At 38.5% G+C, this 15665-nt stretch overlaps 1 protein-coding gene across 6 annotated transcripts in view; it reads right to left on the minus strand.

The window, feature by feature from the left end:
• LOC108695735 (microtubule-associated serine/threonine-protein kinase 4-like) overlaps positions 1-15665 on the minus strand; it is a 360023-nt gene that overhangs the window by 12700 nt on the left and 331658 nt on the right. For 4 of the 6 annotated variants that reach the window (XM_041569085.1, XM_041569100.1, XM_041569093.1 and 1 more), the window contains 7 exons: positions 13952-14117; positions 10486-10587; positions 7056-7178; positions 6439-6551; positions 5177-5304; positions 3997-4220; positions 1547-1747 (listed from right to left, as the gene is read on the minus strand). In XM_041569085.1, the coding sequence (XP_041425019.1) occupies positions 1547-1747; positions 3997-4220; positions 5177-5304; positions 6439-6551; positions 7056-7178; positions 10486-10587; positions 13952-14117 (1057 nt within the window). The remainder of the gene's footprint in view (positions 1-1546; positions 1748-3996; positions 4221-5176; positions 5305-6438; positions 6552-7055; positions 7179-10485; positions 10588-13951; positions 14118-15665) is intronic. The other 2 variants (XM_041569088.1, XM_041569103.1) reach the window with 1 other exon arrangement.

Genomic DNA, 15665 nt, shown 5'->3' on the forward strand with positions numbered 1-15665 from the left:
ACATCATACAGTTGTTCATTCATTAATTAATAAAGATAGCTTTTTATACAGGTCACATAACTAAGACGTGACAACAAATGTCTTTTCAAATTAAAACAGGGGCTACATTATGCATTATAATCTACAATTTCTGTGAGCAGTTTTATTTCATAAAAATCTCTGACTTTATGGACTACACAAATCCAGTTTAATGTACAGAGTTACACTTTTTCGTCTGTGTTGGGTTTGTCTAGCTTATATCTCTGTCTCTAGCTTATAAACAGCGAGTACTGATATCAGAACCCAATGTTTATATAGTGAATAAAGTACCCCCTCTTGTAAAATATAAGGATATAAGTTACAGTGAAGTTCCATGATCATATAAAAGAGGCCGAAGGTTGAGCGTTTTTACACAGGTCATGGAACTCTGAGGTTATTGTGACTTGGGGCAGCTGGGAAATTGACAGTATGTCTAGCCCCATGTCAGATTTCAAAATTGAATATAAAAAAATCTGTTTGCTCTTTTGAGAAATGGATTTCAGTGCAGAATTCTGCTGGAGGTGCACTATTAACCGATTTATTTTGAAAAAAATGTTTTTTCCCATGACAGTATCCCTTTAAAACACCAGTCCTGCATATATAATTATTGCACACATCTTTCTTTCATAATCGTTCCCACTGCACACAGACATTTCCATGCAGACTGTGTATACAAAACAAATGTATACACTTATTTATACAACACAATAATGTCATGCAACTAAACAATTTACAGAAAAAAAACCTACATCCGGGCACAAAGGTGCAGAAGGATTGACATACTCATATATTGTGCAACAAAATCAAACAACTATATAGCAAGCAGTTGTGTGCGCACAACTATACACGGTGCAGAAAGATATGTGCACCTATATAATGGGAACACACAGGATGAACACACCTACAGATGGAAGCACATACCAGTACCATCTGTTTCACACATATAAATTATAGATAACCATCTAATTTATAATTATTAGTTTAGGTTTCCCTTTTAAAAGCATTTATATAGAAAAGAATTTAACCAAGATATGGTCTTAATCCAACAATCAATTCCAACGTCATACGGTTTATTAGGGCGGCACACGCTCAGATTTGGGGAGATTTAGTTGCCCATCGACAAATCTCCTCTTCTTCAGGGCGACAAATATCCCCGATTTGCCTCCCGCTGGCTAGAATGTAAATCACCGGCGGGATGGCAATCGGTGCGCTTAGTTTTACGTAGTCGACTCACGAGGAAACTTCGTGCGTCTTTGGGAAATAAAGTGATCCGTGTGCCACCCTGCCGGCGATTTAGATTCTAGACGACAGTTCGGGGAGATTAGTCGCCCTGAAGAAGAGAAGATTTATCGCTGGGCAACTAAATCTCCCCAAATCTGAGGGGGTGTCTCTGCCATTATACATCGTACAAACATTCTGACAATGGGTGGGTAGATTAAATCTGTGAGTGTTTTAAATGAATGGCTGACAAATGGCAGGAAGGGCATGCAATGTCATTAATTTTCATGCTGAATATACTCATTTCTACCTCCGGGGATCATGAGAGAGAGAGCACTAGCAGAGATTGACTTAGTGACTTTTCCAGATATTTTCTGTTTCTCTGTGTTTTCTAATCGCTGACGAGCCATGTGAGAAGCCGTTTCATTGGAGGGCTTTGAGGAGTTATCTGTACTGTCCACACTCTCGCTTCTTCCATTTATCTGATCTAAGTGCTCTGAAAAACTACTCACTGCACAAGGAAGAAAGGACAGACATATTAAAAACAACTGCAGCTTGAAAGAATAGATCCTGTTAAATATTCCCTAAACCTACAGGGTTCTGATGACCAACACGGCTTTATTTTGTATTGGGAGAACCTGCGACATGTCAGTTAGATCCAAAGGTTGACAAAATAAAAAGGAAATCGGGGCAGTTATCTGTGCTGGTACCTGCAGAATATTATGTTGGCCAAGCCAATAGATGATGCTGAAAAAGGGTCAAGAACTATTCAATTAAAGCGTCATTTATTCTTCTTTATGTTTCTGCAACAGTTTCTCTGATCATGAGATCACAGAAACATACATTATTTGGAAGAAAGGAAATGTATAAAGAAAATATAGAGAAAATGAGTAACTACGTTCCACAGCAACTGTTACTGAATATCAACACAAGTGAACACTATACTGTACTCCCCTTATAGTTGCTCTCCTGACACAATAATTGCCTAAACATCAGAAGTACAAAGAACCACACAGGGTACATTGTCTAGAGAAAGAACCAAGACACACAAAGAAGCATGACATAGGGCGTTAACAACATTTCTATTCCTTTCCAAAGTTTACTAAAATTTAGGGCCTGTCCTGAACTCACGAGTATGTAGGTATGTGCATGCGTAGAAGAAATGCACAAAAACAGAGAAATAATGGGTAAAAAGTCTAAATATCTATAAATAATATGGAAAACCAAAAGCCAAATCTCACATCCTTGACAAAATGGAAGAAATTTTGAAAACCCAAAATAGAGGTTAGCACAAGAACCTACTCTCAAACCATATGCAAAAATAAAAATCCTAAAAACATATTAACAATAAATTCCTAAAACACAGCCTGTCGCTTTTCATGCAAAAAGCATTCAGTCATAGGCTACTTCACATAAAAAAGCGAGTATAAAGGGGGTTATTTATCAAAATCCGAATTTTTCTGATGTTTTCAAATATAAAAAAAGTCAGACCAAACTAGAGTCCACGATATGACCTTATTTATTATTAAAAAAAGCACGATTTAATCAGATCAGGGGACACTCAAATAAAAGGGAGCGAAAACCTGAATTGTACGTTTTTTTCTGAGTTTTTTCCCCAAATCGTATGATCTTTTCTGGCTTTTTCCCCAAAATGCTAAAAATGTTCGTAGTTTTGTCTGAAATTGTCGGATTTTCGTCTAATTCCATCACAGACCACAGCAACTTCCAAATAGGACAGGGACCTCTCCCATTGACTTATATACAACCTCGGCAGGTCTGAGAAGGTGGATTTTTGGGTTGATTTTTTGAAGCTTCGGGGTATAATAAATCTTGAAAAATTATGATTTTTTTTCCACTAAAAATGTGAATTTTATAGTTAAAAAACTGGAATTTTTCCTGTTTTTGGCATTCAGACTGTAATAAATAAACCCATTAGCAGAGCAGACCACCAATTACAAACAGGGACAATTATAAAAACAGAATTTGTGGATATTTCTAGATCTCCCAAAATTGATGTGTCCTGTTATTACTAATGTCCACAGTGCATGGCAGTCTGTATGTACTACACATAGCCCTAGTTGCAGGCCAACAGCATGGAGGAGACAGAACAAGATGAATCATGGAAAAAAGAAAAAATCTTTACAAATCTACTCACATCAACTTGCACAAAATAAAGGTACATTAAGATTTGGTTTAAATTTGTTTTAAAATCAAGGAATGCTTGAAAGACTCAAATGTGAACACATATTTAAGACCAAAGGAACAAATCCAGAGTCTTTATTCCATGTGACCGTCATCATGACAGATGTAATGGGATTCCTAGTGCAAATTTGAATTTAAAATAAGTCAAAAATTTGGAAACATTTTGCTAAAGTATAGGCTGAGTAAAGCACTTTGTGTATTCCCTGTATATTTCATCTAATGTCACTGTAATCCTATATTGTGACAAGCACTGATGAGCCATGGATTAAAAACGATGAAGTATGGGCCTCAGATGAATGCATCCCATCAAAGCAGATCAACATTTAAATTAAAACACAAATAAATTGAAAATAGACGGCAACTAATTTCATAGCATTTAGTATGAAGGGAATCACATTTGAGGGGGGAAATTCTTCTCCATATCAGTTCATCACAAATCCTCTGTGCATGGTTATGTTCATAGATCTGTGCTGTTACTGCTATCCATCCTGAGGGCTTCATTTACTAAAAGACCACACAGTCTTTAAAGAGAATAATTTAGGTGTTTATTAATCTCACCTGAGACAGTGGAACTGCTAATGCTGACTGGCGTAGTAACATCAGGATCTTCTTGGGGAGAGTCCTCGGGTTCATTGGTAGATTTATCCGTTCCTTTGGGCCCCCCAGAACACAACTCATCACGTTCTATGTCAGAAGAAATAGCAAACTTTGGCAGCAAACTGCCATTGTGGCACTGCTTTTGATTTTCCGTTTCAGAAGAGGTTGATATGGACAGCTGCTGCCTAGTTATTAAAAGAAATTACAACATGGTTAAAGGCAAAGGCAAGACTTTCCATATGCCGAGCTTAATGCAATTTCATCCAAGTCTGTACATTAAAACCTCAATCAATTAGTGCTTGGAAGTGTTATACCCTTCCTATATTAGATTTTAATAAAGTTCTAATGCGGAGGTCACCACCTTTTTGCACTAGCAAGTGATACTGAAATGTAGAAAGTTTTGGGGAACCACATAAGCATAAAAAATTGTCCGAAGGGTTGCCAAATGAGTTCTATCATTGGTTGTTGGGTTGATCTGTTTAGACTACCAGGCTGGAGATGTTTCTAATTGGCTGTAGAATTGTATCAAAAGTAAATCCCTGCTGTGAGGCCTTTGGAAAGAACATGAAATGGGATGTTGAGCTTCATGTTGTTAAGGAGCCAGTGTTTGGGAACCAATGTTTTATGTCAATGCCAAGGCACTTTGCCACATCAGCAACCCAGCAATGAATAAACCTCCCCCAACCAGATTTTAGACTGGGCAACTCCATGTTATGAATCGGGCCCCCTAGTAATGCCAACCCCATATTTCGGGAACCATTGCCATAGCGTTTACTGCTCTTTTTCCTGAACAACAACATTGTGCAACTCGTATCTCAGAGGACCTGTTAGTTCACAAAAATATATCAGTGACGATACTACGCCCAGGACCCGAAAACTTTCTAGTATAAAAAGAAATACATTCTGAACAACCTAAACATAAGACTGTCTAATAAGAAGCAAAGAAATAGTGACGTACCATTAAGCAATATTACAAAAATAAGAGAACGTGTAACGTGATTGCATTATAAATAAGAAACGGTTTGAGTGAGGGAGAAAACAGTTGGGAAAGAAGAAATAAATCCATACATACACTTTTTAAATCTGCTTTAATGGGCATGATAAATCCCAAAATAGATAGATTAGCCATTTCACCACTCACATTTCTGAATATTCTGAGCTCCAACTTAAAGATTCCACTGGCGGGAGGCTGAGGTCCTTTGATTTGTCTGCGCTATCATCCTTTTCCTCAACCTTGCTTTGCATGAGCTGATCAATGCTACTGAATACCTGGGGTGAAAAAAAAAGCTCAATATGTCACACGCAGTGCAAATCACACCTGGCGGCAATGTTTTAATTGTTAGCTATACTGTAACTGACCATAACCCATTATTATAAGTGAAAGTGGAAAAAAAAGCAAAATATACTATATAGATATATAGATGATAATTCCAAAGATGAAGGTCCCTACTTTCTAACACTTACAGCTACGATGTTGCAACCATGAGGTGCACCAATAAATGAAATATGAATGAGAAGACAATGGGGGTCATTTATCAACACTGGGCAAATTAGCCCTTGGGCAGTAACCCATGGCAACCAAATTGCTGCATTCATTGTTCTACTTGCAGCTGCCTTCAAAAAGCTAATCACCGATTGGTTGCTATAGGTAATTGCCCATGGGCAAATTTTCCCAGTGTTAGATATTTTTCAGGAGATGTAAAAATTCTACAATATAGGTATGAGATATGCTATCCAGAAACCCTTTATCCAGAGAGCTCCAAATTACAGTAAAAATTTGAAAAACGATTTTCCATTTTCTCTGCAATAATGAAACAGTAGGATGCGCCTGATCCCAACTAAGATAGAATTAATCCTTATTGGGGTAAAACAATCCTATTGGGTTTGATTAATGTTTAAGTACTTTTTAAGAAGACTTAAGCTGACCATAGATATCAAGATTTGATCAAACAAATCTTCGATTAGTATGATTTTCGGGCAGTGTGTGGAGAGTCCCGGCATTTTTCGTGCCATGGCGATCACTCGTTCAGACGATCGGACAGGTTAGAATATTTCTGTCGGCTGCCGATAATATCTCTGCATGTATTGCCGATCGTACGATTTTCAGTGGGAGACTGTCACCAGCTTTGTCGGACATAACTTTCGTACGATTGCTGTCAGGGGCAGAACATCAGCTGATCTGTTCTTTTACTACTTTATTTGATCGGAATGGTTAGTGGCAGGTCGGGAGATGGCACCGAACGATCGTTCATCCAATGTGAATGTAAATCTGCACGTCTATGGCCACCATTAAGGTATGGAGATCCAATTTATGGAAAGCATTCTGGCTAACAGGTCCCATACCTGAACAATACAAGCTGTGCCAAAATAAAACGTATTTGGTGTCCTAGTTAGGAAACATACTTTTGAAAACCTGTGGGAACTTGAAGAGAACTGTCTGATTTCCATACTAAAATCTTCATCGTTGGTATCGTCCTCCTCTTCCGTTTCCATGTGATGATATTTCTCAGACCGTGCTGCCAGAGGAAAAGATTTGGTTTGGTGCTTTAATACAAATGCAAAAGAACAAAAAAACATACAAAAAAAACAAAAAGGTGATTTAATAAAAAAAAGCAACCCCTTTAACTAACAGAGAGCTGGAGGAGAATAGTTTGAATACAGATGGAATCTCCTGTACTGGGACTAATTATGCATAATCAGATATAATTATGACATAAGGTATGACATGGGGTACTTAAAGTAATTATTTCCATTCCAGTATGAGTGTTGCTATGGCCATTGCTATACATGGAGCATTTACTATACACCTTTTACCGATTTTTATACATTCCACATGTCTGGTGTAGGAGCACAAGAGTACATCATCTCTATAACACAGATGTATACAGAATCAAATATACTTAACCATGTAATTTTGCCTTCATGGTTCACATCTAGACAAGACTGCTGTGCCCACATCCTTTCCTTATTTTAAATACTGTATAAAAATTAAGAAATGACGTGAACTTATTGGCACTTACTGTCAAAATAGCTGGTATCGTCCTCCGATTCTAGCTGAGGTATGAACTCTGCTTTTTGTCTTAATAAACTGTTCCAGTCCAGGGCACAGAAGAAAGGATGTTGCTTAACTTCATAGGCACCTCCTAAAAAAACCAAAGTAATGGTTTGAGGTTCTAGCTCATAAGTACTTGTACGTGTGCAACATAAGGACATCCTAATAAAGAGCATCCTAATAAGGTGCTCAATCTTGTGCTGAAAAGGTCTTTTTAATATACTGTCCACCTAATAGTACAAAATGCACTTTTACCTAAGTGGAAAGACTTTCTACAATTAAGAGCACCTACTCCAATTTGAAATACAGGCATTTCAGATCAAGAGTAATTGATAATTGATTCATGGAAAACATATCCTACAATCATGTTATACTAACATCTGGGCATGGGCCATTCGACACTTTTTGGGTAATTACTTTTTTCATAAGAAGTACCATATGACATGTGGATTCATTCTTATCAGGGTCGCTGCCATAAAACCGGGAGCTGATGCTGCACCGATGTTCAGAAGGGTGAAAAAAAACAGACTGGATTGTCCTTCATTACAACTTTTTGAATATTTGGATGGAAAACAAGATGCTATAAAAATCATTGGACAATAAACCGATGACAGATTTTTACCTTATGCATTTGTGTCTGAAACATACAAATCTTACGGCCTTCTCAAGGCCATTACAAAAGGTATATTTAGATTCACTAAGGTTTTTTGTTTTTTACCAGGGAACAAGCAATAAGAGATTATACTTTGTAAATACTTATTATTAATACTGTGTTATCAGACCTTAACCCGCCTTAATATAAGCTAGTGCAGACAAAGGAATGCATAGATGCCAGTGGATCAGTCGACTCTCACCCTATTTTTTTCCGCAAGTCGAGAATCAGCCCCGTGTGGCACCAGCCGCAATGTAAGGACAATATTTCACACAAAGCAGCATTCCATACGGTTCACTGTGACGTCTCCTTGTTATGGTTGTGATTGACAGTTTTTCTTTAAGGGCAGAGACACAAGCTCAGATTCGGGGAGATAAGTCGCCCAGCGGCAAATCTCCTCTTCTTCAGGGCGACTAATCTCCCCGAACTGCCTCCTGCCAGCTAGAATGTAAATCGACGGCGAGATGGCACTCAGAGCGCTTTGTTTACATTCTAGCCCTCGGGAGGCAGTTCGGGGAGATTAGTCGACCAGAAAAAGAGGCGATTTATCGACTGGCGACTAAATCTCTCCGAATGTGAGAGTGTGTCTCAGCCCTTAAAGGTATATAGCTATCTCCGTTATTTAGAGTTGTTGAAAATGGAATACATAAGTGAGGCTAATCCATGGCTCACTGTATTCAATAAAACTTGATTTAGAAATTATAGTTCTTTAAATAACAGTTTCAGTTATACAGTATAAAGGTGCAGAAACTAAATGGAAGTGCAGCACTTTCACTGTTTATATAAAGGCAGTTTGTTACATCGGTGACACATCCGATCGTTAACCATGTTTTTCCTGGTTGTCAAACATCTCTGCCCTTTAAAGCATTCCATAGCCGAGGCACGAGACGGGGCGAGCACGCTTGAGCAGGAATGGATTGTGATTCGAATGGTGATAAGTACAACCTCAATTTGACAGTCTGACATGAAAAACAAAATAACACGGGGAGAGTGAACTAATTAAGATTGTTGCACATGAGGTCAAGGGCAAACGGAGAGAACAGAACAACATGAAAATAAAAATGATATGTTTCTGTAATTAAGCTGTCATAGCCTATGAATATCACTGGCGAATCATTCAGTTAAGATTCAATCTGCGCTTGCATAATTGTTGTTTAATGAAGTCTGGGTAGTGTGTCAAATTATTTTTGGTAGGATGGTTATATATCTATTATTCCGGCATCCTGAGAGCTATCCGGCTTCCATTTGAACACAGGGCTAAATGAGCTGGGCCAACGAGGGGCTGTTTTCAATCATTCCAAAGGGCCCTCATTCACCTATCTATTCAACATTGAAATAAATATTTCTTAGGAGAACATTGAAATAAATGTGTGCTAGGATTTCTGCTCACAGCCACAAAAGCAGCCGTTTGGAAACTGCTTAAAAACAAAGAAAATGCAGCAATCTGTACCCTGAAATGAACAGAAATTCTGGACTGCACATAGATAGGGAAAAGTAAGCACTTTCGTAAGTAAGGTATGGGCTCTGTTACCTGGAAACCCATTATCCAGAAAGCTCCGAATTATGGAAAGGCCGTCTCCCTTCGACTCCATTTCATCCAAATAACCCAGATTTTTAAAAAACAATTACCTTTTTCTCTGTAATAATAAAACCATACCTCCCAACATTCTGGAAACGGAAAGAGGGACAAAAAATATTTTTGACCACGCCCCTTTTTGCACCCACACCCCCTAATTATCATGGCCATTTTACAAAATTTGCTAGGTTATGAAAGTTTGAACACATTTCTGTAGTTTTTATGTTTTTTGTTTAAACTGTTACAAATGTATCTTAAGTATCTATTCTGGGCTCTCTGAATTGAAAGAGCCAATTACGTTAAAAACATTGTATCTTTTTTGGCTGTTAGGGACTTTCCAGCAGGACGGCGGGTTGAGCTGTCAAAAGAGGGACTGTCCCGCTCAAAACGGGACAGTTGGGAGGTATGATAGAACAGTAGCTTGTACTTGATCCAAACTAAGATATAATTAATCCTTATTGAAGGCAAAACCAGCTTATTGGGTTTTTTTTAATGCTTACATGATTTTCTAGTAGACTTCGGGTATGAATATCCAAATTACTGAATGATCTAACAGAAAACCCAGGACCCAAGCATTCTGGATAACAAGTCCCATACCTGTAGCTCTGGATAACAATTCCCATACCTGTAGCTCATTGGTTGTTTTCCCTGTTGCAGCCTGCATTCTATGCTTCTCCCTAACCTGGCGAGCATGCTAGCGATCAGTTGGAGAGTTAGAAGCGGGGCCTAAGCTTCTCCTGCTCCCACCACCCATGAATACAGTGCTGCAGAACACAGGTAGCGAGGTATTTGTTGGGGTAACTGCTCCGTTTCAGAGCACAGAGACCGGTGGCTATTCCACTTTAAAGGAATGCAGTGTACTGTGAAAATCATTCTTCCTTAAAATGTTCCTATATTACAGGGGCAATTGCTACTAACAGTCCAACATAAAGTCAGACACTCCCTAGTGAACACAGAATGTCAAAGAAAATTCAGATTCTTTTCCTTCTTAAACAACATCTGTCCCTTTTCTACCCTGAAATATTCCAAACCAGTGGGGAGCACCAACTTGTTATTTCTTAATAGCTAATGAATGATAACAAATATCATCTGCTTCCCTTCACTTTTGCGTCCGTGATATATATACAATACTCAAATACTTAAAATACATTACAATGCAATATACATTACCTGTTCCCATTCTTTCCAGTGGGTTTTGCCTGAGCAGTAATGTAATCAGATCCTGGGCATCAGAAGGTGGAGCATCTTCTTTTTCTGGCCAATTGATTTCATCTGAATCAAAATTAAAATCGGATATCAGAAACGTTATTTTAGAGGGCATTTGTTTATTATTTAATATAAACACAGACGTGAATCCTAGTAGAAGAGATGAAGCTTATCACAAACAGAGAATATGAAGGCAAAAAAAGAACCAGCTGGAGCAACAACCACCGCTTTATAAAGTAAGTAAAGTAGATTTTTCAGGCATCCAATTAATGTGTGAATATATATTGTATATATATATATATATAATATATATGCATAAAGCTGTAATATGAAACACATGCTATTTAGAAAGGATACAGTAAAGCGCCAATATCCCTGGTCTCAATGGATTGTGAGCTGCTAACTTTTATTATAGGTCTGACAATTTCAAGATGGCATTCATTTTGGATCAGTTTCAGAGAAAAGAAAAACATACGGCACATGTGAGAGAGCAGCGCTTGGGGATAGTCTTACTTTCTGCGTCATATAATCCATTGACAAGTGGTAATTTAAATAAAGAAAACCTTTTAAGCTAAAAGCATACAAGTTTGTATATACAAGAGCGTCTAAGCTGTTCCTAAATGGTATTTAACTGTTACTGCCGGCATTGGTTCCTCTTTTACATGGTTTCATGTTATCCAGTACAGGTATAGGACCCCTTATCCGGAAACCTGTTGTCCAGAAAGCTTTGAATTTCTGGAAGGCCGTCTCCCATAGACTCCATTTTAATTTCTAAAAATGATTTCCTTTTTTTCTGTAATAATAAAACAGTACCTTGTACTTGATCCAAACTAAGATATAATTCACTCTTTTTGGAAGCAAAACCAGCCTGTTGGGTTTATTTAAAGTTTACATGATTTTCTAGTAGACTTAAGGTATGAAGGTCCAAATTATGGAAAGATCTGTTATCTGGAAAACCCCAGGTCCTGAACAATCTAGATAACAGGTCCCATACCTGTACTTGATGGTAACTAAACTACATGAATCCATGTTGGTGTCAAAACAATTCTGTTGGGTTTATTAGATTTATTTATTTATTACATTTTTTCTAATAGACCTAAGGTATGGGGATCCAAATTACAAAAAGACCCCTTTTCTTGATCCCGAGCATTCTGCATAATAGATCCTTTATCTGGATGACACAGAAAAGGGTACTGATCCACTTCAGCCCCTCTTTCTGCACATAAGAGAGATGTTTACAAATAAATATATATATATACGCCTATGCATATAATTGTACAGCAAGTCGTTTGCATGAAACCTCGTGAATAATGAATTACTGGCACACTCTCTTGGCACCAATGTTTGAGCCAGGTTAAATAGGATTTAGAGAGTAAAACATGAATATGCATGGCTGCCGCAAGGTATTTGAAAGGGGAACCGCTTTAGTTTCATGTTGATTCCCAATTCCATACACAGTATAAACTCCCAGTCCCCAAGATATAGATTTATTGTTTTTGCTTGGACAATCCAAAAGGAAATAACTTTTGCAAATCCAGCAAAATATTTACCCTGGACTAGGCTGGCAAATCAATGCCGTTGCACTGTGATACACAAAGGCCATTATGATGAGTAACTCGCTGGCACAGTCTTTGCCTCTAGTGCCGCTGGGAAATTCATAGAAACAGCAGGTAGGGAGAGAGGGGCTTTTGTTTAATTATCATTTCATTTTGCCACAAGCTGCGTAACGGTACTTAGGGTCAAGCCTGCAGGTTTAGACCTGAAAGGTTATTGAATTTTAAATGAAAGAAGAACATCTGTTATTTAAATAACATTACCTTGTAATAACCCTCTATGAAGCCATTAACAATCTGTGCAGTTTGTTTCCTTTCCTGCTTTGCACTATTGATCACATTCGCTCGTTTAAAGAGATACCGACACGTTCCTATAAAAATCATAGGAATGTGTCCATATCTAGCACGCCGAATATTTTAAACTAAAAGCCCCCCCCCAGCCCCGCAAACCTTTATTAACCTGACCCTCTGACACAACTAACTGATCTTCTGTGTTGCTTCAGTGACGCTGGGCTGGGGCGGAGCAATCCTTCCATAGGCTGCAGAACAACAGAAGATCATTTAGCAGGGTTGGGTTAATGAAGGTTGGCGGGGCTGGGGTGGATTTGGGGGGCTTTTAGTTGAAAGGTGCAAACAGCACCTCCTAGATATGGACCGATTCCTATGATTTTTATAGGAACATGTCGGTATCGCTTTAAGAAAACTCCATCCATTGGGTTTTATTTAGCGGCTTTTTTGTGACAAACCTGTGTTTTTTAGGAAACCTGGCGATTCATTTAAACAACGAGGGGGTCAGCCAATAAGCTTATAAATGCTGGAAGTCAGATTTAACAGCTTAAAAGGGTTTCTCTTATATATTTCAAAATGTTTTACTCATGGTAATTCCCATTCACTGACACATTTCTGGTCATTTTGCCACCCTGGTGGCCCCAACTTCCTGCAGATGACAAAGCTCCCCATGTTTCATCACCCTCACTGAAAGAAGTTGAGTGAGGAATTCTGCTATTTTGAAAAGTAAACCATAAAACAATATTTTTTTCTATTAAAAACAATAGGGGTCATTTATTGCTCTAAATATAGTGAGCAAAGTACAATTTCAAGTGCAATCCTATAATGCAGCATCTTCTCCAGTATTCCAGCATTGTTACACTTGCCATAGAGAGTTGTGCCTGATGCAGATGCAGCCGTTGCATTAAAATCTGTGTAATTGTGCTCGCATTTCACTGCACATTGGATGCAATTGCACTCAGAATTATTTCTGGCATTTGCCATGCGTGTATTTCACTAAACTGCAGCGTGGCGATTGATTCTAGGCCATTTTTGGAACCCTGGGACCACCTCCTGGTTCAGGGTGGTAGCTCCAGGATTCCCAGGTATCAATACTGTGCTCAATGAAGAACAAGAGGCAGAAAGGATTGATCGGTGCAAAGTACAACTATACGGAAGTGCAAAATAGTGCCATTGGGGTTTTATACACAGTTGACTGTGGGGAAACTTACTTGACCGCAATCACTACACAGCAACAGTCAATTAAAAATAATAATATACATATGCACAAAAGCTCATTTCTATTGAAAAGGAGTAAATGTTGATGTTTTAAAGAGCTCAGAAAATCATTCCTTACTGCACCATTGCCATTGCACCTATTGAAGGTAGAGTGCTAAATGCTTAATCAGCTGGACACCAATTGCACCTGCGCAAGGTGCAATGAACAGTACATGGGTGCCCTGTACTTAAAGATCTTATGATGCAAATGGTGATGCACCCGCATCACCTGTTGCTGGGAATGTGCCACTGGCACAAACTTAGAGCCTACTCCATTCCCCATATGGTATCCTTCATTTCAGACCCATGACTGCTTTCTGATTTTAACTTACCACTTATAACCTGGCCAAAAAGGTCTTCTGGTGTATCGCCAAAAAAGGGTACGCAGCCAACAAGAAATTCGTACAGGATAATTCCCATCGCCCACCAATCGACAGGCTTCCCATAACCTTGCCGTAGTATTACCTCAGGAGCTATATATTCAGGGGTGCCACAGACCTGAAAAGAAGAATGAAAAATTAGAAAAATGCATTTACTGTAAACATAACAGAGCCCACTGAGCATGTGCAGCATCACTGACACTCCAAAGATGGCCTAACAAGATCCAATATGTCGAGCTGCTGTGGACATGGAACATTCCTGTTATAGGGCTACTGCAGTAAGTTCATTAAAAAAACCCACAGCATTTCTACCAATTTTCTTGAGGGTTTAGTTCTCCAGGGGCGTTATACATAAAAAGTTAAATTTAGTAACGTTACGGACCCCCACAGGCAAAGAGCATATTCACAAAGCTAAAGTTTTATTTTTACAAATGATAATTACCACTGTCCTTACTGCATCGTATTGAAGATTAATGTCAAGATAAAGGACCCTTTAACTAAAGGCAGACAATGTCTTTCACCCCTGCTTTGCTGAACTACAACCCCAGCGCCCTGGAACCACTGATCTAGCCCAGCAGGATGCTGGGAATTTTATTTCAGGCTCACTGAAGGTTCTATTGCTTGTTCAAAATGAAGCCAAATCCCCAAAATAACTAATTTGTGCCCGTGACGGAGGCTGGCAGAGACTTCTGACTTGATGGATGGGATTGTGCGGCTTAATTACAGGATTTATACACAGGGGCAGTGGGTGGTTATACATGATCTGGGCAAATAAAGGCAAACAAAACATTCATTATCTACAGGTTTCCTTGCTATTTTAATTTTTCAGTTTCACGTGAAAAATGGTTCTTGATTGTCATTATCCCTTGGCGTTTGGCATTGATATATTTACATTTAAAAGCCAAGAAAACACATGGTTTAATACTCAGGAGAAAGAACTATATAGTTCTATATTGGAACAGATGTTTATTTTAAGTGTGATAAAATGAACACATAGAGGAACCCAGGCAAAGAGCAGATACAGTAAATCAGAGCATGTTACATTTCAGATGGATGTATCCAAGCCATTGAGGAACAGATTGTGGACAAATGGTAATGAGGCATGAGAAAAGGAAATGGACCGCAACTAAGATTTTAGCACCCTTAATTGTACAATGCATCACAAATTCCAAAGCACTCTATAGAGACGTATAGGCTCATCCCTCAGTCACAACTCGGCTTTATATTCATCAGTCTTACAAAAAAAAAAAACTATATTGGGCTATATTTGGCAGATTGCAGTTCGCAATCTCATCTAGTGTAGGCCAGAGTTAGTTTAGGATGACATTTATACAGCACCATTGTGTACACTGCAAAATATGTAAATAGGCAAGGACATATAGAAAGGGACCTCTGTAAGCTCCATGTTTAAATACTAAGGAGATAGTTCCTTGCATGATTTTTTTTTCAAAATGAATCAGTTAATAGTGCTGCTCCAGCAGAATTCTGCACTGAAATCCATTTCTCAAAAGAGCAAACAGATTTTTTTTATATTAAATTTTGAAATCTGACATGGGGCTAGACATTTTGTCAGTTTCCCAGCTGCCCCTGGTCATGTGACTTGTGCCTGCACTTTAGGAGAGAAATGCTTTCTGGCAGGCTGCTGTTTTTCCTTCTCAATTTAACT

The sequence above is a fragment of the Xenopus laevis genome, chromosome 1L (genome assembly GCF_017654675.1).
Source record: "Xenopus laevis strain J_2021 chromosome 1L, Xenopus_laevis_v10.1, whole genome shotgun sequence".
NCBI lineage: Eukaryota > Metazoa > Chordata > Amphibia > Anura > Pipidae > Xenopus > Xenopus laevis.